Consider the following 24,785-nt stretch of genomic DNA (forward strand, 5'->3'; position numbering starts at 1 on the left):
TTTAGTCTCCTTGGGATATTTACTTTTTCAATTTACTGACTCTTTATAGTGTGCAAACCAAAGTCTGAATCACCATGCAAAGTCTGACTCCCACCCTTTGCAAGAGCTTCAGGGAGGGAACAGCATCTTTCATGTTTTGATATGCCAAATTTGTGGGATAAATGTTTGTAAAGTGAATTGAGTAAAGTCAATCTTATTCTACCTCTACCTTTTCTCATGAAATGTAGAAAATAGGTATATTTACTCAGCAAGTGTCCCATTTAAGTAGACCTTATTGAGAGATTTTGAAAAGGAATATTGTGGGCAGTCACTATACCTACTATGCTATCAGCCCTGTGCCACAGGGCATATGTTCAGTCCTTTGCCAATTCCAGAGTCTCCTCTTCATCCAATGGGCCAACTCTCCTGATCCCTGGACCATAAACATTTTCACCCATGCTTAGAGTTATGCAGGCTCCAGTCTTGCAGAAGCAGTTTGAAGAGCACATACATCTCTCAGTTTGAAGACTTAAAATAAATTCATCCCCTGTAGTAACCATTCTGTAAGTCTGAACTTCAATAAATTGAGTTCAGTTGGAATACGCAATTTAGATTGGAATGAGGAGGCCATGTGAGAAGGGAGGTAACTATACATTTGGCAGAATGAGGTAGAAATAAAAGAGAGGGAATCTGTGAGCGCCCAAGAGAACAGTCACCTAATACCATCTTGCTTCTATAGAGCACTTGAGTGTCATAAAGAGTTTCAAATGCATATGAGAAACATTTTAAAATCTGCATCTCAAACAGAACTGGCTTGCAGCATAAAAGACTGGAAGGAGTCCTGGTAACAGTGACAAGCCTTGGGGTTAGAAAAGATCTGTCCCTAAATCATCATATAACTCTGGGAAGGCTCTTAACTGCTTTGAGACCCAGTTTTCCTACAGGTCAAACTAAATCAGAATGAAGGCTTAGATTATAGGATTTCTATGAGTCCCTTCAACTCAAAACCTGGATGACGTCATCTGTTGTACCAATGTGCTCTTGTATAACTGATTAGAAGAGAGCCTGTTGTGACATAAAGAAGGTCAGACAACCTAGTAGAGGAATAAAATGCTGACAGGATTATTTCCAGTTCTGCTGCTTGCTTATCAGCTGTGTGGCCTTGACAAAGTGAGTGAACTTCTCTGGGTCTCAGTTTCCTAATCAGGAAATGAGAACATTAAGACTCATCTTATAGGTTGGTTGTGCATGTTAAATGAAACAGCAAATCTGAAAACACTTTTAAACTTTAATGACCTATTAAAATGTGATAAATTATTATTATTACTACTACCACAACAAAAATTCATTAGTCTTCTAAGAATCACCCTGCAAAGGAAACAAATTCTGCAGTCTTTACCATTAGCCCGGCATACAACTTGAGCAGAAGGCAAGGGCCATTTACAATGCAGGAAAAAGAAAGTTTAGCTTCTTCACTGCTATGTGACATGCATGATACAGACTTCTAGGTCCCCTCCCAGCCCCCTATAAAACACATGTAATAAAGAAAGTCTAGAATGTTAACAGTGGTGATTTTCTCCTCCATCAGAATAACAATACAATCTCCTTATACAAATCTTTCAAGGACCATCAAAATCACCACTAAGATTTAAGATAAACATCCCATTGTACTCAGAGAGGCAGTGCCTGTTCTTCCAAACTTCACAACATCACAACTGGAATGCAGAGATCTGGTTACATAATAAAAAAGCTGATTCTCTGCTGTCTCCTCACAAACAATTCCCTCCCTACACATTTGGGGTTAGGTGTTAAGAATTGTTCACAGCTACTTGGAAGGCTGAGGCAGAAGAATCGCCTGAGCCCAGCAGGTCGAGGCTGCGGTGGCCGGGAGCGGCCACTGCACTCCAGTCTGGGTGACAGAGAGAGACTCCAACTCAAAATAAAATCAAATAAAATAAAGAGTGATAATTATAAAAAAAAAAAAAAAAAAAGAATTGTTCACACTCCAACATGAACAACAGAGTGAGACCTCGTCTCTACAAAAAAAAAATAAATAAATCAAACAATTAGCCAGACTTGGTGGCATGCACCTGTAGTCCCAGCAACTCAGGAGACTAAAGTGGAAGGATTGCCTGAGCCCAGGGGGTCGAGATTGCAGTGAGCCATGAGCATGCCATTGCATTCCAGCCTGGGTGATAAAGTGGGACCCCGACTCCAAAAAAAAAAAAAAAAAATTGTTCACACAAATCTGTACAAGAGAAGATTCCTACTTCAAGATGATTTCTCACATCCTTTCTTGGAATGACTATATAGTATGTACGATAGTTAAGTACAAAGCTGGAAAGAAGTTCATCTAAAAAATGATAAGTTTTTTTTTCCATTATGATAAAATAACAGAAAGCCTTCATCATGGGCAGTATTTTTTGTCTTCTTTATTTTCTAATGTTCCCGAGCTTGAATGGTTTCTAAGCATTGGGTAACATAGGCCATAGATTTTGCAGGGAAGTCTGTTATATGAACGAAGTAAACTTTTTTTTTTTTGAAAGCAGGATTTATTGAGAGGACAGAGAAGCTCCCAGAGTGAGAGGGGACCTGAGGAGGTTGCCCCAAGTAAGCTTTAAATAGAATCTTGGGGGAAACCACAGCTTGCATGAGCTGCATGCAAGAGGAAAAAATGAGTTTATTTGTTAAAAAAAACAAACCTTAAATCTTTGTTATATTAATTTTGGCTTTTTAAAAAATGCCTTTCAAATAAAAGCAAAGAGAGCTAGTACTTTAAGGGCAAGGCACCACCTTACCCATCTTGTACAATTTCTGTAAGGAGGTACATAATAGGTGCTAAAAAATGCCTGTCGGATTCAATTATTTAACAAGTTTCAGAAAGGAAATACACAGTAAACCCCTATAATGGCTTACATGTCACTATTATAAAAACTCTTTCTCAAAATAAAATCACTAAGGATTTTGAAAGACCAGGAGTAGTCCCGGTAACAGTGACAAGTCTTGGGTCTAGAACAGATCTGTCCCTAAATCATAGTATAACTCTGGGAAGGCTTCATACATGTTTGCTGAATGAATAAAGGTATTAAAAGAAACCAAAACTAATTCCTAATCAACTTACTGAAATACAAGTTCTATGCCTCATGGAAATTTGGGGCCAGAATTAATTCTTGATTCAACTTCAGCCAGGCTGATGCTCTGAGATACATTTTCGACAATTTGGCGTTCCAATTAGTTAAACTCAATGCATTTTTTAAAAAATTCTAAACGTATCTACATTGAGTAAAAACCAAAAAAAAGTATATAAAGTTGTTTCAACCAACTGATGTAGGGTAATTGCTAGAAGTAAATGAATATCTTGTCACTACCAATACATTTAAGAATAATTGCTGGAAATAAACGTCTACCTTGTCAATCTGTCACTGCTTGTCACAGTTCTTTCTTTTCTTAAATGAATCATGTCTAACACAGAACTGGTAAGTAGTAATTAACTTAATCCGCTGAGCAACATACATCCCTGTATCACTAAATACAGTTTTGCACAATATATTTATTGCACTTTTTATTGAGTAGCATGGAAATGAGTGCTGAGTTGGCAGGCTAATAATAAACAGCCCCAAGGTTATCTGAGTTGCTCTCCTGCATTGACAAAAATGGTGATAAATTGGGTTGTAACTGAGATAGAGAAAAAAAGACTATTACTTCTAATGCGGAGATTAATTGATGCCCTACCCCAGCCCTCATCACACACTCCTGCTCTCCGGTCAACATGCAGGCTCAGCCCTGACATGGAGAGAACAGCCCAGGTATTAAATTTCCTGTCACATGGAGCTCTGTATCTCTGCAGCCCATGCAAGACAAGGTATGTGGATAGCTTCTGTGGAGAGGCATTTACCTTCTTTCACACAGATGGGTTTACCACTTGGGGCCCAGCCTAGGGTTCCGTTAAAAAGTTTCATACACAGTCTCTTTGCAGAGCCCTTCAGCTTGTATCCGTCTTGGCAGTGATATCGAGTTACAGAGCCTTCAAAGAAAACCCCTTCGCTGGGGGTCTGGAAGCCATTCTCGGGGATGTCGGGGTCAGCACACACGTGAAGGTCATCAAACCCTACATTGACAGAGAGAGGAAAAGATGCCTCTTATTACGTATTTATACAAATACAGAATATATTAGGAGAATATATAATTCTAATGCCTACAGAAATTTCAGATACTGTATTATGTCATATGCCTGGGACCACTCCAATTACACCAACAACAAAGTCAAGGACATGAGCATTCTAGTACATGGTTCATTCTGCCTTTAGCTCATTACTCAGAAGAGCAGTCATTAGAGTTTTCAGTTTAATGGTCAAGTTAGTCTTTCAAGAAAGTTGTACCAGTATGGAGAAGGAGAAATGTAGACAAACAAAAGGAATATAAATTGACAAGGGCCAGAACAGAAACCAAAATGCTGAGGGTAGAGGAAGGAAAAGTGTTTTGGAGAAGGACAAGAAGGAGATGGCATCTGAGCCTGCCCTTGAAGGATGGGTCAAATTTCAAAACAGAATTCAACGTAGGGAGGCAGGGTGGTATTCTAACAGGGGGAATAGCATGAGCAATGACCAGGGACTGGGAGATGGCAGGGTGTGTTTAGGGAGCAGCAGGTGGATCTAACAGTTATAACACAGAGTATGGGGTAGGGACAGACTGAGATGCCCACCTTTCCCCTTCCCCTCGCCTCCACTCCCTATCTGCCAGGGAAACGCCCACTCCTCAAGACCAATTCAAGTATCTCCTCCTCCCAGTTACCTTTCTTAATCCCACTCTACCCCCACCTCATCCCCATTTTGTTCCACTGCGATAGTGTGAGCATAGCTCTGTACTGAATTATCTGCAGAATGGCCGCCTTCTTCCCAGGCTGTGACGACCACATCTCCTCCCAGACTATGAGCCCTTCAAGGACAGGTCTCGTGATTCTTTCATACTGGCAATCCCAGAATCCACCACAGTGTCCGGCATAGAAAGTGCTTCATATTTGTTTGCTGAATGAATAAATGATGATAGGGACAGCAGCTTGAGGGACTAACTGAAGGAGAGCAAGTCCAGCTTAGTCAGGAGACCAAGGCAAGGGTGTGGGTCAGAGTTGATGGGGCCTGAGAGGACATAAGAGGGGTTGAAGTAGCATGGAGGACTCCAGTGTCTGGGACACTTGGGCTCCAGTCTTCCACTTGTCAACTCACTGGATGTTGGGGTGAGAGAGAGGTCTAAGAAATTTTGTGCCCAGACAGCTGAAATGAAGGCAGATCTTTGAAACAAACATGAATGCCATGAGCTGGTCAAGGAAGGTCAAAGAAAAGGAAGGCCCTTCCATGTACATAAGCCTCCAAATGTGCCCTTGAAGGGAAGGTGCAAACTTCTGAACCTGAAACTTCTGAGCCCTACAGAGGCATTTGACTCCATTTTTCTTACAAAATCAATTGACAAATCCATACTGAATAGGTACCAAGAACAAACATGCATAAGTCTACCTAGATGGGAGTTGGTGTGCCCATCTTCCCCCACCCTCAGTGCTGTCTGCTGGTGCCAGGTTGGCCTGGACACCATCAAGACATGGCAAAGGAGTCTCAAGCCAGACCCAGGAGACAGTGGGTATCGTTGGGACTATCAGAGGATTTACCAGGTGTCCAGGTGATGCCCAGATATTGGACTCATGAGATATCTGATCCTCTCTAACATACTGGGCTTGCTAGAGCTGGTAGGTAAACTCTCCCCATCCCAACTTTTATGTACTCATGTAGGACTCACTTGCTTCCCTCCCCACCTGGCCTCATGACCCTCTGCCTGTGTTGTTGTCCTGAAAGCTACACAGCACAGGAGGCAAGACATTGGCAGGATGTCCAGTAGTCATTGTCAAAGTGCCCATTCTGTGCAAAATGATGAGGAACCACGGAGTGAGGGAAACATCAAGAAGGCAAGTGGGAGAAGGGGACAGCATCCATCTACATCTGACACTTGTACCTATTAACCAGGAGCAGATCTGATGCTTTTACAAAGGTGACATTATCCAGCCTCCTCCACCCTGCTCTCATAGGTGGCAGCAGCTGCCACCATCCTGTTAGGGTTGAGAAGCACCCCAGCAAGCAAGTCGTGTTCCAGCCCAACAGAGAGGTATTAGTCATTAAATGAGGGCCGTATATTTTTATTCCAAGGGAGAGTATTCTGGATTGTCAAATGCTTCCTAAATGATGAGTGTCCACCATTTCCTCCCAACTGAAAGGATGAGAAATCTCATGGGGGGTACTTTTAAATGTATATCCACGATGGGGTTGAGGTGGCAACATTAACAGCCATGGTTTCATATAGCTTAGAAAGCCCAGAAGCATAGATATTCAGAGTCCTGAAACCTGGGTGGTCTGGACATTTCTGGCAGTCTTTATGGGTGTCGTTCTCACTCACATGTAGGTCAAATAGAACCAGTCTCTGCTCTAATAATATTGGGGTAGGGTATATGTATCAGTCAGTGAGTGGTTACAGAAGGTCAAGGTGGGTATGCTGTAACAAAGATGGGGGTAAACCTCTGGGAGGCCTTGACCCGAATCTTTTTTTTTTTTTTTTTGAGTTGGAGTCTCACTCTGTTGCCCAGACTGGAGTGCAGTGGCTGCTCCCGGCCACCGCAGCCTCGACCTGCTGGGCTCCAGCGATCCTTCCGCCTCAGCCTTCCAAGTAGCCGGAATTACAGGCATGCGCTACCACACCCGGCTGATTTTTTTGATTTATTGTAGAGATGAGGTCTCACTGCCCAGGCGGGTCTCGAACCCGTGGGCTCAGGCAATCCACTCACCTCAGCCTCCCAAAGGCACGGGATTACAGGCTGAGCCACCGAGCCAGGCTGACCCGAATCTTTATGCTGAGCAGATATCAGCCAGCCAGAGGCGGGAAGGGCACCATGGTACAGATCAGAAGGCATGGAGCTGAGAAGCTCTGAGCACCTTTAAGAAAAGAGGTGTTTCTGCCAGGTTGGGGGCAGGATGTCTACTGGAGGCAGGACCTTGCGGAGAAAGGAAGAGACAGTGGAGGCAAGTCCTGAAGCCTCTATTTGGAAATGGGATAGGGGAGCGGGGTTCAGAGTTTTGAGCAGGGATATGGTCAGGATCAGATTTGCCTTTAGAATGATCTCTCTGGTGCCCAAGTGGAGGACTGATGGGTACAGACCAGGAATGGGGACGGAAGATCATCTGAAATAGCTCCCAGGCCACCAGTTGCACCTCAGGATCATGGGGGCACCTTGATCAAAAGACAGACCACCTGAACAAGAGCCTCTCTGCGTGGAGTGGGGCCTCCTCCTGGACAGCCAGCCCAGCACTTGTCTGAGGGCCAGCATTTGAGAACTGTAGAATTTCAAGGCTACTGCAGTAATCCAGGTGAGACATGGCAAATCAGAAATAAGGCAGAGAATATAGAAGGGACAAGACCACAAGAGACATTAAGGACACAGAGTCACAAAACTTGGCTAGCTGGGGAGTGGGAGTGAGTCAGAAAAGAGATGTTGAGGACAGTTTCCCGGTTCTGACACTGGTTTTGAGGTAGATGTGGTGCCATGCACTCAGGTTGAAAGGACAAGATGAAGCGTGGACCTCGGGAGAAGGGTGAGAGGCACAGTGAGTCTGTGCTCTCCGGGATAACAGGTAGAGATGTGTGACCATCAGCTGGAGAAGGAAGTGGAAGCTCCATGTGCCCTGAGCAGTGCATCTGTGCACAGGCTGCATTTGAAGACACAGGTGGGCACACTCTCCTGGGATTAGCACAGTGTGAGGCGAGGAGCAGTTGAGGATACATAAATAAGGGGTACACAAAAAGGGAGAACCAAGGGCTGTCCAGAAGGAAGAACTGACTGGTGTCCCTTAAATGTTAAAAAAAATAAGTTTTGGGAAGGAAGGAACACACAGCCATGTCAATGCGACCCATTGGTCAGCAAGCAAAGGTCCGAAAGTATCTACTAACTGAAGACAGAGAACACTGGGACCACTGCCCAGGCAGCTGCAGTGACAGGAACAGATTGTCCCTTGGAAAGAAGCCTGTCTGCTGACAGCTGAAGAAGGAACGGTGACAGGATGTGTTAACTGCTGTTTCAGGATGCTTAGTACGAACAGGAGAATATCGGGAGGTAGCTGCCCATAAACTGGGGTCAAGGGAGGGTTTTATTGTTGTGTTAAAATTTTAAGATAAAAGAGATCTAAAAGACATCTCTACACAGCAGGAAGAAAAACATTAGAAAATGAAAGATTTCAGATGAGGACAAGTAAGGGGGAGAAGGTAGGGTAAGTTGTCTCCATCTGGATGAGTGGAAAGGGGACCCAACCCCTGGATGAGGGACTTGTCTCCCACTGCAACAGGGAAGGGAAGTCATGCCAGAACTTCTACTGAGGGAAGGACGTTCCCCATCATGTGCTCATCCTCTAGGACACATCTGAAACACTGTCTCCTCCAGAAAGCCTTCTCTCTCTCTTCAGAGTCTGAATAGGAGGCCTCTCTTCTCATCAACGCACACCGAGCTCATCAAGGCACCCTGAGCTCTGAGAGGTGATCTTAGAGTGTTCCTCACTCTGCCATCACTGGTCTACTTAGCTGTCTCTCTCACTGGAATGTGGGCTCCTGGAGGGAAGAACAGATCTCATTCTTCCGCTCCTCAGCACATAGCATGGTGTCTGGTACATGGCGGCCATTCTACAAGTACTCCTAATGAAAAATGCAGGGCTACTTGATGAATGGATAGGTAAATGGATAGATGGATGGAAGGGTGGATGGATGGATGAAAAGAAGGAAGGGAGAATGATGGATGAAAGAAAGAAGGGGAGGGAGGGAGGAACTGCATGCCAACTACTCTGCTGGCTCCATCAGATCTATCCCCACCCACCAAACAGCAACACCTATGGTGCTGATAGTCCCAGAAGACAGGGGAGGTGTAAAATGCCTTCCAACAGCAAAACCACCTTCTCTTAGCACTCACACCTTTTTCTCTTCTCCAAGCCAAAGTAGGGTTATTTTTTTTACAAACTTCTCTCAATCCATAGTGCCAAACACCACAGTCCTCCTCTTCCCTCTCTGATATGGCAACCAGAGGTAGGTCTATGAAAGGGGCTTGACTGAGACCTCAGCATCTCCCACAACACACGCTTTTTGACCAGTCACCCTCTGCTAACACATGTGGCATGCTGACTGCTGAGTCCAAGGCACAGACCCTACGGTTGGTCACGCCTCCCACCCTTGGTCACAAAGCTGCTCTCTCTCAGGGAGGGACAGATCATTCAAGAGAGGACTGAAGATCCAGGAATACATCAGGAAAATGACTCCTGTGCTAATAAATAAATGATGGGAGCTTCATGAAAACTATGACATGAGGCCGTATGATTTCCTCATGACTGCAATTTTGTAATTTTTTTGCTTATTCCTTTCCTTTAAAAAGAACATTCCTCTGCTTTCACGTTACTGCACTGTCTGTGCCTGGGACAGTGTTAATGATCAAGAATGGCTGCTGGTCATGGGATCCAGCCATTGGCACAGAACAGGGAATTAAGAACAAGCAGTGAAGAGAGCAATCAGAAGATGGGCTGGTACAAGAGAAAAATATTCTTCATCTTAGACAACTAATCCCATTGAGCAACATCGTAATTTTCTAGGGCCCGCCAGAGCTTCAGATTCTACTTTTCAAATTATCCCCTGGCGGATCAATTCCCAGCCTGGGTCATTTTTCTGAAGAGCTGTTCTGTTAGTGTCCTTCTCTAATGATGATGATCAGCCCCATCAGATAACTCATCCATTAAGGAATGGACTGGTCGAGGTGTTAAGGAAGGGGAGAGGACAATCATTTGTGTGCAGGCCTGCTCAAAGAATCTTATCCTAGGAAAGTGTATTGCTGAAGTCCCAGTCTATTTCCTTCCCATGCTTCATATTCTGTTTATTCTTGAGAACTAAGTAGCCATAGCTTGGAGAAGAGAAAAGAGTTCACAGAATGATTGCCAATATGTTTGCTTTGGGGGGGAGTGGGAGGAGAAGGGAACATTCCATTTTAATTAGCCCTCAGAAGTGGCATCCTCTAGCAGTTCCTCCTAAATTTAATTCAGAGTAGAACACTTATATACAAGAGACAGCCTTTGTGATGGTTAATTTTGTCAACTTGACTGGGCCACAGGGTGCCCAAACGTTTAGTCAAACATTATTTTGGGACTGTGTGTGAGGGTGTTTCTGAATGAGATTAACATCTGAATTGGTAGACTGAGAAAAGCAACTTACCCTCCCTAATGTAAGTGGACCTCATCCAATCTGCTGGAGGCCTGAATAGAACAAAAAGTCTGAGTAAGGGAGAATTATTTTCTCTGTCTGGACATCGGTCCTCTCCTACCTTTGGATTTGGACTCAGATAGGAACTCATATAATTGGCTTTCTTGGGCCTCAAGCCTTTGGACTTGGACTGGAACTATGCCATTACTTTCTTGGGTCTCCAGGAGATATCTATCTATAATCTATCTATCATCTATCTATAATCTACCTCTCATCTATCTATCTATCTATCTATCTATCTATCTATCTATCTATCTACCTACCTATCTACCTACCTACCTACCTACCTACCTACCTACCTACCTACCTACCTATCTAAACGCCCATTGGTTCTGTTTCTCTGAAGAACACAGACTGTCTTCCTAACAGTACTCTGGCCCTTTAAAAATACAAATGACAGAAATGCCCACTGTCTCTGCCTCCAAAGGATGCTCTTTTTCTCTGGATCCCTGAGTCCAGGTAAACAGCTGTCCAGGTAGAGACAGCACTTGGACCCTGGGATCTGAGCTGCCCAGATGCCGAGTCCTGGCCTTCAGTCCACTCTGGGGCTGACATCACCCTCTCAGGTACTGGCATCACTGTTACTGACATTGGTTTTCCTGCCCAGCGTTTGTGGCCTTAAGAACAAATCAAGGGCAGAGTTGTAATTCACCCAAAATCATGTAATAGGGATTGAGAGTGCCCCTTCTTCTCACAAAGAAATGCATCAAACCCTCAGTCTCATTATGAGGTCTTGACACTTCTGGTTTGGTTACTTTTGAGCCTGCTGAAACCTACCAGACAGTTTTACTGTGAGCAACATAAGAAGTCTTTAAAAATAATCATAAAAATGAAAAAGGTGTGAAAACCAATCTTTTGGGTTATTATAACTGAAAAGTCATATTCTAGAAAAGAAGAGTGTATCAAATGTAGCCAAATCAATTTAGAACTGAGGCTGGGTTTCCATTTCTCTGTAAACTGCTATATGAGCCTTTGGAGGAAGAAACAGGATACAGACACAAAAATTGATTTTGTATGCATTGACTTGGTGAGAGGGTCCTGGGGCCAGTGAGAAAGGGGCATCCCTGAGAAAGTTTAAACAGACATGTTTGCAAATTCTCACTGGAATCAAGACCAACCCCCAAGGCTTGTCTTCCACAAGTCCCACAATACTTACTGTCAATTTCACACAGCTGACGCTAAAACCACCTTAGAAGTCATCTGGTCTGACCCCTTTGTTTCCCAGAGGAGGACACTGAGGCTGGAATGGTTAAGGAACTAGACCAGATACTCTAACGGCTAATTGTGGTGCTAGGACTAAAACCTGGGTCTTCTGACTCGCAGTCCATCATTTCTTGCTGCTAACAGTGTTGTCTCCACTTAACCTTTTCCTGTCATATTTTAGTTTGTGAATGACTCAGACCTTCATGACACTATAAACTCTTTGAGGGAGAGAGCATTTTAAAATGATTTTGAGTCCCCATGTTTGCTAAAACAGGGCTCAGCAAATAGCAATGCTGAGATGTTTAATGAGTCAATACAAAGCAAACATCACTTAAAACATCCAAGAATCCAGGCAGTCAGTCCTCAAAGAGCTATCGACCAAGTGTGGTTCTGTACTACATACTGGGGATGAAAGATGTTCTTGGGGAAAATACAACCTAACACCAGATACTGGTTTCATGAAATACAGTCAGTCCCGGAGACTGGAGCACATATTGTACTCAGCAGAAAAAGAAAAAAGAAAGATGTGGTCAGCTTGAGGAAGTCCCTTCTTGACCTACTTAAGGACTTTTCCTCATTACTTCCAAACATTACCCAGCTTCCCACAGACTGAAATCTGACTTTGTCTAATCACTAGCAATGCAGATAAATTTTCTTTTAAACCACTCAGCTAGTAAAATATCTCTGTGCTTCAATAAATCTTTATGCTGGGAAGGGAATCCTTCTGTCCTATTAGAGAAAAAGCTTCGAGAGACCTTTCCCATTTTTAAAGACTGAAAATTTAGTCACCTGGGCTTGTTGAGTAAAGAGCACAAACTGAAATGAATTGCTTAGGTCCTGAGGATCTATTGATGAGAAGTCTTTTAACCATTTCCTTTCTGCCTACACACATCTCACTTGACACCTCCTAGAGGTTCCCATTGTCTCAAAAATTCCTTGCTCTCAGAACTTCCCTAACTTATTTTTATAAATGAACATGTCTATTGATAACCTGCCTTATCCAGAATAAGACAAGTGCCCAGAAACTATTTGAGCTAGGATTGCATCTAGAACAAGGCATCAATGATGAAAAGGAGAGGAAGGAGGGACGACATTAAAGAAACCAAGTTTGGACAAAAACTACAAAGCAAATGAACCAAGTCTCTAATGCCAATATTTTATTTAATTTTTATTTTTTAGAGACAAGGTCTTGCTATGTCACCCAGGCTGGAGTAAAGTGGTGCAATCATAGCTCACTGCAACTTCAAACTCTCAACAGTTTGAGGATTCTCACACCTCAGTCTTCCAAGTAGCAAAAACTACAGGCATGCACCACCTTGTCTGGCTATTTTAATAACAATATTTTAAAATCACAATGCAGGCCAGGTGTAGTGGCTGAAGCCTAAAATTCCAGCACTTTGGGAGGCTGAGGCGAGACAATTGCCTGAGTCTAGGGGTTCGAGACCAGCCTGGGCAAGTTGGTGAGACCTAGTCTCTACAGTAAATAAATAAATAAATAAATAGCTGTGTGTGGTGATGTGTGCTTGTGGTTCAAACTACTTGGAAGGCTGAGGCAGAAGGATTTCCTGAGTCCAGCTGGTCGAGGCTGCACTGGCCAGGAGCGTGCCACTGCATTCCAGCCTGGGTGACAGAGTGAGACTCCAACTCAAAAATAAATAAATAAATAAGTAAAAATAAAAACACAGTGCTCCTGGCTTGTGGTGGTCTGATAACACAGAACTACCCAACCAGAAGTTTCCAGTCACTTTGCAATCAACTATAGTTGAGACTGGTCCATGTCCTGGCCACCAATCCCCACCTTGGCATTGCTTCAAGGTACGCACCTGCACTAACAACAGGTGAGCCTGAAATTCTAAAAATAAATTAATAAATAATATAATAAATAAAATATTGGCATTAGAAACTTGGTTTATTTGCTTAATGGTTTTTGCCCAATTTGATTTCTTTAATGTTGCCTCTTTCTTCCTCTCCTTTTCATTGCTGATGCCCTGAGATTCTAGAGAAGTTCTCTACGTTCTAGAGGTCTGCCCTGAGCCATGGTCAGACTCAAACATTCAGAAACCCCTCCCACCCCTGCTCCAATGACAGATAGTTCAGAGCCTACCAAACATCCTCCAGAAAATGCTAGAAAGACTGACTAAACTGGATCCCTTGAAGGAAATACCTTGAAGAGATGAAGCAGAAAGGAAAGCCCATCCAAGCTAATCTGTCTCCAGAAGAGAAGCCAGTGTGGGCCAGAGGAGACCCTCACAAGAGTCAGAGAAGGCCCCAGAACCAGCATGCAGTAGGAACAACAGGAGACAAAGACACACTGTCAAATTAAAACTACAATCAGCTCCACCCAGCCTCCAACTTAGGACATAGAGGTAATCTCATCAAACTCGGAGAGAAAGAGACCCCTCCCCCATACTGAATTGGACACAGACATGTCAGATCTGAGTGGGAGACTTGACAGGCAGCAAGCCAGCTGAGTCCAGATCTAATCCACCCTCCTCCAGGACACAGTAGTCTGTGGGGCATCTGACCCACACTGAGAGCAACCCTACCAGCCTGCACTGAGAGAAGAGGGGAGGGGCTGGAGATCAGAGCTAAAAGGAAGCTGGACTTACGGGAACCAACTCAGAGTGAGTTTTTTGTTTGTCTGTTTGCTTTGCTCATTTTTTGTTTGTTTTTTGTTTTAGTTTTCTTTTTTTCCCTCTTTTTCTGTTTTGATTATGTTTTTGTACTTACTTTGCTTCTGTTGTTTTATTACTGTTTTTTTTAGACTTCCTGTTTGTATATGGATATTTTTGGAGGGAGAGTATATTAGTAGGGGGAGTTTTGTTGGTTTGTGTGTTTGTATGGTTGTCTGTATGTTTTAGTTTTTTAAAAATCTTTTCTGTCTTTGTATCTCTTTTTATTTGTTAGTTGGTATACCTGTCTGCTTTACCTCTTTTTCTTCTCTCTCTCTCCACCTTCCTCTCATCCCCCTTCTTCCTATTTTCCATTCTTCTCCTTTTTCTTACCTCATTTTGCTTTCAGGGAGTAAACCTATACACCCACTGCATGGATAGATTGTAAGGCAGTGGGAGTGGGTTCCAGGGGGCCCATATACCTGTCTGCAGATACTGGGATCTACAGATAGTTTCTGAATCACAGCTCCCCTCAATTAAATCTCAAAACTGCAAAAAGTATAGCCCCCAACTCACAGTCCAGCTTCAGAATTGAACAAACCCAGAGGATCCACATAAGGAAGAAGAGGAGATTGAGCAAACAGAAGTAAAAGCTACCCCCCATCCCTTAACAACAGGGTTAAAGAAGAGGTAAAAAAAAAAAAAAAAAAAAGTGGGGAGGTGGGGAAGAAAACCATCTACACAAATGAAGAAAAACCAAAAGAAGAATATGAGTCTCACACAGACCCCTGGGAGGTCAGACACTGAGAATACAGACTTCAGAACACAAACAATGAAGAGCCCCCAGAATGGCTGGTCACAAACCACAAACACAGATATCAAGACATTAATAGAGAGGAAAAATGGAATTGAGGAAAGATAAGAGGAAAGAATGAAGGAGTTGATGACTAAGATAACAACAATAAATAATACAGTGAATGAAATAAAAAATAAACTGGTAAGTATGAAAAACAGAATTAGCCTGGCAGAAGAAAGATTCTCAGAGCTTGAGGACCAAAATATGGAACCAACCTAAACTGTTAAAAACATGGAAAAGGAGCTTAAAAAGACAGAACAAACCCTCCAAGAAATGACCAATTATTTCAAGAGGCTGAACCAAAGATTAATTGGAATCCCTGAGGCAGATAGAGAGACAGAGACCACCCTGGAACAAACATTCCATGAAATTATCCAAGAAAACTTCCCTCATCTAATCAGTGATGTGACCATTCAAACACAAGATCCAGAGAACCCCTGCAAGACAACAAATGAGAAGAACAACTCCTAGACACATAGTAATTTGTTTATCAAAGTAAGTATAAAAGAAAAAATACTAAAGGAAGCAAGAGAAAAAGGTCAGACTACCTATCAGGGAAGATCAACTAGAATACCAGCAGATTTATGTACAGAAACACTTCAGGCTAGGAGAGCTTGCAGCCCAATCTTCAAAGTTCTCAAAGATAAACAATTTCAACAAAGAATTACCTACCTAATTAAGCTAAACTTCATAAGTGATGGAGAATTAAAATCTTTCCCAGACATTCAATCCCTAAGAGTTTAAGCAGCCTCCAGACCAGCTCTACAAGAAACACTTAAGAAAGTATTGAACACAGAAGAAAGGAAAAAAAGAATGACATCGCCCTTCACAAGAATGCAGGAAAAAATCTGAAAACACACATTAGTCAACCCAAAAATCAAAAGAAAGAAAACAAACAAACAACAACAACAAACTCTATAAGAACCTCACGATGGGAATAAACTCTCACATTTCAATAACTAGCCCAAATGTGAATGGGCTAAATGCACCACTGAAAAGACACAGGATGACAAAATAGATAAAACATCATGAAACAACAATATATTGTCTCCAAAAGACTCATCTTACCAGAAAGGACACTCACAGACTCAAAGTAAGAAGATGGGAAACAAAATTTCAGGTGAACAGAACACAGAAGAAAGCAAGAGTCACAATCTTAACATCAGACAAAATACTCTTTAGGTTATCAAAAATTTTAAAAGATATGGAAGGTCACTACATAATGACAAAAGGCTCAATTCATCAACAAGAAATATCCATTCTAAACATATATGTACCCAACATAGGAGCACCAACTTTCATCAAGCAGCTTCTAGGTAAACTTCAAAAAGATATTGACTCTAAGACTATCATAGCTGGGAACTTAAAAACCCCACTCATAACCCTAGACAAATCGTCAAGACAAAAAATCAGCAAGAAGATCTGGAACCTCAACATGATGCTTGACCAAATGGACTTAATTGATACCTACAGAACACTCCACTCAACAATCACAGAATACACATTCTACTCATCACCACATGGGATGTACTCTAAGATTGACCATATCCTGAGCCATAAATCAAGCATAAACAAATTTCATAAGACTGAAATCCTGCCATGCAACTTCTCAGACCACAGAGGAATAAAAATAAATAACACCAACAAAGTTCTCCTAAAACCCACAAAGACATGGACACTAAACAGCATGATGCTAAGCAATTCCTGGGTCAACACAGAAATCAAAATAGAGATTAAAAGATACCTGGAAACAAATAAAAATGAAGAAACATCTTACCAAAACCTCTGGGATGCCATGAAAATGGTACTAAGAGGAGAATTTGTATCTCTATGAGCACACATGAAGAAAATGGAAGGATCACAAGTTAATAGCCTAACAATCACCTAAGGAAGCTGAAAAAGCAAGACCACCAAAACCCTAACTTCAGCAGAAGACTCCAGATCACCAAAATAAAAGCCCAAATTCAGGACATAGAAGACAAAAAGATAATACCCCCCCAAATCAGTGAAACAAAAAACTGGTTCTTTGAGAGGATAAACAAGATTGATGGTCCCCTAGCCTGGCTGACCAAGAAAAAGAGAGAAAAAGCCCAAATAAACACAATCAGAAATGCATAAGATGAAGTCACAACTGACCCTGAAGAAATACAAAAAGTTATCAGAGACTACTATGTATACTTGCATGGAAACAAACTTGAAAACCTCAAGGAAATGGAGGACATTCTGACATCACACTTCCCCAGCTTGAAACAAGAATAAATTGAGACCCTGAATAGACCAATAACAACCCAAGAAATTGAATATGTCATAAGAAAACTACCTACAAAAAAAATTCCAGCAGAATTCTAGAAAACACACAAGGAGGAACTGATACCAATCCAACTGAAAGTATTCCAGGCAATTGTGAAAGATGGAATTCTCCCCAGTTCTTTTTACGACACTAACATCACACTGATACCCAAACCAGGTAAAGATCCAATGAAGAAAGAGAACTACAGGCAATATCCTTGATGAACATAGATGCTAAAATTCTCAACAAGATTCTAGCAAACCAGATTCAACAACACATCTCTAAAATCATCTACCATGACCAAGTAGGCTTTATCCCAGGGATGCAGGGTTGGTTCAACATTCGTAAGACCATAAATGTAATTAAATACATCAACAGATGTAAAAACAAAAACCACATGATTATATCAATAGACAGAAAAAGTTTTTGACAAAATCCTGCACCCCTTCTTGATAAAAAAATCTCAAATATCTAGACCCAGATGGAACATACCTCAAAATAGTAAGAGCCATCTATGAGAAACCCATAGCCAGCATACTGCTAAACAGACAGAAAATGGAACCATTTCCCCTGAAAAATGGAACAAGACAAGGATGCCCACTCTCACCCCTCCTTTTCAACACAGCTTTGAAAATCCTAGCTAGAGCAATCAGACAAGATAAGGAGATCAGGAGTATCCAAATAAGAAAAGTGGAAGTCAAGTCATCCCTCTTTGCAGACAACATGAATTTGTCAAAAACCTCCTTGCATTGATAATGATCTTTGGCAAAGTCTCAGAGTATAAAATAAATGTGCAAAAGACAGTTGAAGTTTTATACACCAACAATAAACAAGTAGAAACCCAAATAAAAAGCATAATCCCATTTACAATAGCCACAAAAAAAAAAAAAAAAGAAAGAAAAAGAAAAAGAAATATCTTGGCATCATCCTAACCAGAAATGTGAAAGACTTTCACTTATTAAACTATAAAACATTGCTCAAAGAAATCAAAGATGACACAAACAAATAGAAAAATATTCCATGTTCATGGACTGGAAGAATTAACAAGGTTAAGATGTCCATCTTACCCAAGGTAATCTACAGATTTAACGGAATACCCATTAAATTGCCAGCAGCATTTTCCTCATACCCGGAAACGACAGGAATTCACATGGAAACAAAAACGACCACGAATAGCCAATACAATCCTCAGCAAAAAACAAACAAACAAAAACAAACCAAAGCAGGAAGTATCATACTCCCAGACTTTAAACTTTATTATAAAGCTACAATAATCAAAACAGCCTGGCATTGGTACAAGAATAGGCATACAGACCAATGGAACAGGATAGAGATTCCAGAAGCAAAACCTCAATTTCTCAACCAACTCATCTTCGACAAAGTCTCTACCACCAACCACTGGTGAGAGGAGACAGTAAATGGTGCTGGGAAAACTGACTGACCACATGCAGAAGATTGAAACAAGACCCCTACCTATCACCATACACAAAAATCAACTTTAAATGGATCAAAGACCTAAACATAAAACCTCAAACTATAAGAACCTTAGAAAATGCAGGAGTCACCCTTATAGAAACTGGAACTGGCAATCAATTCCTGATCAAAACCCCAAGTGCCCATGCCATAAGGGATAAGACAGACAAGTGGGACCTCATCCAACTGACAAGTTTCTGCAAAGTCAAAGAAACCTTTGAGAAAGCGGGGAGACAGCACACAGACTGGGAAAAAATATTAGCCAACTGTATGTCTGATAAAGGCCTAACATCTAGAATCTACAAGGAACTCAAATGTGCCAAAAAGAAAAAAACAAACAGCCCCAATTACAAAGGAGGCAAAAGATATGAATAGACACTTCTCAAAAGAAGACATACAAGCAGCCAAGAGATACATGAAAAAATGCTCAGCCTCACTAGTCACCAAAGAAATGCAAATTAAAACCACACTGAGATACCACCTAACTCCAGTCAGGATGGCCATCATCAATAACTCAAAAAACAACAGATGCTAGTTGGAGAGGACGTGGCAAAAAGGGAACACTTCTACACTACTGGTGGGAGTGTAAACTAGTACAGCCTCTGTAGAAAACAGTGTGGTGATTCCTAAAAGATCTAAAAGTCGACCTTCCATATGACCCCACAACCCCCCAACTGGGAATATACCTGGAAGAACTCAAATCACTCTATAAAAAGATAACTGCACACCTATGTTTATCACAGCATTGTTCACAGTAGCAAGAACATGGAACCAACTGTGCTGCCCATCAAAAGAGGTCTGGATTTTTAAAATGTGGTACACACACACGATGGAATATTATGCAGCCATAAAGAAGGACAAAATCATGAACTTCCCAGCAACCTGGATGGACTTAGAGTATATAATACTGAGTGTTTACAGAAACAAAGAACTGAGTATCACATATTCTCACTCATAAGCAGACCTTGAACAATTATTGCAATACTATAAGAAAAGGATTGGCAGTAGTGGGAATCTGCCGGGGAGAGGGGCACACTTAATCAAAAGGGTACCTGTATAATAAACATTGTATGCCTAACCCTGGATTGTACCCCATGTCTTTAAAATAAAAAAACTAAAAGAGAGAGAAAAAAAAAACTAAAATCAATGGGAAATGTGAGTGCTTTACAAAAAATCATTGATAACACCTATTTCCATAACAAGATCACTATTGTCTCTTGATCTTCTCTGTTCCAGGCTAAACAATCTCCCAGTCTGGAAAAAAATTAGCTACTTGTTTTTAAAGAAAAAGGGGAAGAAAGGTATTTTTTAAAAATAGAGAGGAAGAAAGAAAAATTATAATCTGTTTATACATTCCCTCTGTCAACAAACAGTGCTGGGCACTGAGAGAAAAGGAGTTGACAGCCATTCAATCAGCAAATAATGGGACTCTGAGCCTCCCGAAGAGTGGGCTTACATCTAAAACATTCAGTAGTTTTTTATCTGCAAGTTGTGCCCTTATAGCAGGTCTTGAAATCAATTTTAAGGGTCACAACCAGCACTCTTTAGAAATGAAGTAAAATACAAAGGAAAAGTCAGAGTGCATTCTACTTCTGTACTGATTTTGTGTGGTTTCATTAGTTTCATTTGTGCACACAAGCTCAATGTAAACTATATTTTTTTCAGTGGGTCATACCTAAAAAGGTTTGAAAAACACTGCTTTCGATACACTCCACCCTGTTGTGATATTTGAAAACAGACTTACTGACCAGACGTGGTGGCTCAAGTCTGGAATCCCAGCACTTCAGGAAGCTGAGGTGAGGGGATTGCCTGAGCCTGCGGGTTCAAGACCCACCTGGGCAACTTGGTGAGCCCTCATCTCTACAACAAATCAAAAAATTAGCCAGGCATGGTAGTGTGTGCCTGTGTGCTACTTGGAATGCTGAGGCAGAAGGATCACCGGAGCCTAGAAGGTCAACGCTGGGGTGGCCGTGATCGTGCCACTGTACTCCAGCCTGGACGATGGAGCGAGACTCCAACTCAAAAAAAAAAGGAAAACAGACTTCCAATAATATAGCTAGTGCTTAAGGGCACAGGTTCTGGAGGGAGACTGTGTGCTTTGGATCTCAATTTTGTCATCTTCTAGCTGTGTAACCTTGTGTAAATTCCTTAACCTCTCTGTGTCTTAGGTTTCTTTTGACCTAAAATAGGTATTATAAGAATAATACCTACTTCTAAGTATTTAAGTATCTAAGTATTTAAGTATTTAAGTAACTAAGTATTTAAGTGAAATGCAAATACATGTAGAGCAGTGACAGGCACATAACAAGTATACAATAAATGTATGCAAGCTGTTATGTTATTAATAGTCAACCAGTTCCCTGAAGAGTAAAAACTCATAGCTTCATACGGAGGCAATTTCCTGAATTCTCAGAACCACCTTAATTTCTGAAAATGTTCAAGCCTATCCTTTTCCTCAGCTTGCCCTAGAATTAAGTGTCTTTGACAATAACAGTTGAACTTAGCAGCAAGTAACAAATACTTCTAAATAGAGTCCTTCTCTTGGCCACAAGGTTAAGCCACGAAATAGTCAATGGCAACAAAGAAACCTCAAGAGAACTGAACTCTGATTTCTTCAAGAGCCAAGCTTAGAGGGAAAATCTGAGGGCCAGCAGCTTTCTGTACACAGACAGCTCTGGCCTTTGTTCTGAGAGGCAGCAGCCGGCTCCTGAGAGAAGCCTCTTCAACTGTCTCATTGGGGTGAACAATCAAGCTCCAAAGCATCTCCTGATTCAGGCACAGGGATATGTGTGTGTCCCTGGGCACCCATGAGTCAAGCCAAAACCTAACCAACAAACAGAAACACCATGGATTCTAAGATTCATGGGAAAAGAAGAGGCTTACGACAAATTTTCCAATAAGAGAAACACAAAAAATTCAGCAAAGAAATAAAAAATCCCTAGATTAATTTTCTTTTTTGTGAACTTAGTGCTATGTCATTCCATAATTCAGTGTATTATCAGTAACATATTTAAGACACATCTGGGGGGAGAAATGCAAAGCTGATTACTGTTACCATTTATTAGACTAATCAGATCTTTCACTGCAAAAGCAGTATCCCTTGGGAAATACAGCAAAGGAAAACCAGAAAGCAAGACTGGGCTAGTTACTATAGTAATATTTCTGCCATACCAATAACATGATATACCATTTATTACAGCAAATTTATACTAATGAGACACTACTTAAACCTAGCTTTTTGAGGACACAACCATGAGTTAAGGGATGCAGAATTCATCTATGTGGGTTGAAGGTGCAGGATCTGGAGTCTATTACCCAGAAATGACACTGAACACTGTACTCATGGTTATAAACATAATATTGACTCTGAATATTTGGATGCTAATCAAGTTAGGTTACTTTTCCCTAGAAATAGTGAGAATGTTTTAATGTTTCAAGAAATATTCAGAGATGGATATAAAGTTTGCTCTGTCTGAGCAAGTAAACGTTGCAAAAATAAGTCTTAATAGCATAATTTAGACTTGATTAAAATGGATAAAGACCACAGATGTGAAAGTCATAGCAGCCCCCATTTGATGCCAGAACTGATATTTTCCCCTCTCTTGATTTAATTCGCGTTGATTACCCAATTATTCCTAAATCCTTTCACTCAGTTTCAGCTCCAATAAAACTGATAACAATGCTAACTCATAATGTGATGTTCACTCCAGTCTCATGATACTGCTTTGTAAAAGCATGCCCAGTATCATCACAAAATTATTCCAGATTGTGATATTATAACATGGAAAAACAGAATAAACCTTTATCTATTCAAAATAAAGCAAGCACAGAAAACCATTCATCAGAAAAATCTAAGGATTCAACAGGAAGATAGTGGCAGGGAAATTTTGTAACTGATGTAAATTTTAGGATTATCAATTGTCAAAATATTTAAATAAGGGAGGCATGGATAAATTAAAAAACAAAGCAAAACAAAAAACCTGACGACCTGGTTAAAGATGTGGCTCAAGCAAATCCTTATGAAGTACAACAAGGGTTGCCTGTCTAGCTGGCTCTGTGACCCAGGACAAGTAACTTGATCCTTCTGGATTTTAATATCTTATTGCTAAATGAGACAATTGGATGGATTCTCAGGTCCCTTCCACTTCTAAATTCCATAATTTTTCGTCTCTTCATGATAAAAATTGGTAACAACCTCCCAAAGCACAAGCATTTAGACCGAAGCAGCCCAGAAGACAATGCATGGGTGGTTTAACAACCAAAAGTTCCTAGAGTGCAATCTCAAAATGCCTATGGCTATTTGCTCTTTTTTAAAAAAAATCAAATTTCCTTTCTTTTCTGTGAGCAACAGCTTTAGAGCAATACAAAAATGTGTTTTCTACATGGATACAACTCACAGTTTACAAAGCATTTTACATACACAATCTCATTTCATCCATACTACAACCCCATGAGATCAATATAACAGTTTGATAGGATTAGTTCTCACAGTCACTTTACGAAAATCCAACTGTTAATAGTAACAACTTTCAAACATCCTTTTTTAGTGATACTGCACATCCCCTCACCTCCATAGCTCATTTGTAAACTAGAGTCCAGATCATATGTGAGGTTTCCAATCTTGATTTACATTCTCAAGTGCCACTGGCACTTCTGGGATTGGAGGTGGGAAGAAAGAGCAAGATACTATGTGAAATAGAAGATACTACAGGAAACAAAAACAGCTGGCTGATTTAGGGTGACATGTGCAAGAAAGTTGTCCTCTTTTACCACCAGGGTCATCTGAGGTCCTACTGATGGGTAAATCTTAACACTAACAAAGACATTAGGGCTCTGTTTAGGGTTGTTTGTTTGTTTGTTTGTTTTTAAGATGATTAACTTGAGCAAAATCTTGCTTCTATCACCTTTATAAGTTTATAAAGAAATAAAAATTAAAAAAAAAAACTTGCCCAAATGTTCCAGTAACCACCATTTTTGTTCTGTCCCCCTATGAACCAGCTATTTTTGGTCAAAGCAACAGTAGCTGCTAATTGATCAATTATTGGAATTTGTGCCAGCAGATCCTTTATCTGAATGCAGTGGGATAATTTATTAAAACATTAAACACAAAATTTTGTCATCTATCTCCCTTATAGGGCAATTTAAAGCTAAATGGGATCTTTATACAAATATTCTGAAAACTGTACAATAATATGTGAGCACATATAAGATGAAACTTTTCAGGAATACAGAAATTATAGAATGTTACTGCCTTACAGAATATTAGAATTCACCTAAGTATTCTCCTTATTTTATGGCTGAGAAATTTGAGACCAAAAACTTTAAAAGAATATGTTAGCTACTATAGCTCTGAGTGAGGAGGGGAACTAGGATCTGGGAGCCAGATCCCTAATCCAGGTTTCTGCCTTCTCCAAGGGTAAGAAGACAAACCTCAGAGCAGGACTACATTACCTTAAGCCCTGTCAGAATGACATCTTGGCCTGATGGCCCTTGTGCTTCAGACCACTACCAAAATTTATCTCCAAGAAAATGTATAAAGATCATAAAATATAAACGACTACCTTTAAATGAGGATGAAATATAAAGGATTTCCTCATAAGGATGACTATATAAATTCGTTCAAACAGACTTGTATACAGTATGTCGTTCTCTGGCTACGATAAATTGGGGGAACATTACTCTGATGCAGAAAGAGAGCTGTTGTTTTTCTCCCTCTTCCAACAAGCCATCTCTGAGCTTAGGAAGGTAAAACATAAGAAAAAAAAGAAAAAAACTCGCTGCAACAGACAAATAGTGATTCAAAGTAAAATTAAAAATAAAGAGGCGGCATACCACACATACTGTCCTTAACCATTTTGAAGATCTCCGCACACCACTGTAAGTCAGCCTCCTTCTTTTGAAAGGCTACAAAGCATTGCATTTATACTTTGCACAGTGCTGTCTACCTATTCATTGCCAGTTATCTTTGTTAGCAGGAGAAAGCTTAGTCTGGGGGGAAGCAGAATGGAGGACAGAGGACCTGGAGAGCTCTTCCAGGGATAGGAGGGAAACA

General features: G+C 41.0%; 1 protein-coding gene across 4 annotated transcripts in view; it reads right to left on the minus strand.

The window, feature by feature from the left end:
* SUSD4 (sushi domain containing 4) overlaps positions 1 to 24,785 on the minus strand; it is a 148,016-nt gene that overhangs the window by 72,305 nt on the left and 50,926 nt on the right. For 3 of the 4 annotated variants that reach the window (XM_008074296.1, XM_021706859.1, XM_021706861.1), the window contains exon 2: positions 3,875 to 4,087. In XM_008074296.1, coding sequence (XP_008072487.1) covers positions 3,875 to 4,087 — 213 coding nt within the window. Of the gene's footprint in view, positions 1 to 3,874; positions 4,088 to 10,251; positions 10,293 to 24,785 lie in introns of all 4 variants that reach the window. The other variant, XM_021706855.1, reaches the window with a different exon arrangement.

Source organism: Carlito syrichta, unplaced genomic scaffold (assembly GCF_000164805.1).
Source record: "Carlito syrichta isolate Samal-C Ts95f unplaced genomic scaffold, Tarsius_syrichta-2.0.1 Scaffold116229, whole genome shotgun sequence".
Classification (NCBI taxonomy): domain Eukaryota; kingdom Metazoa; phylum Chordata; class Mammalia; order Primates; family Tarsiidae; genus Carlito; species Carlito syrichta.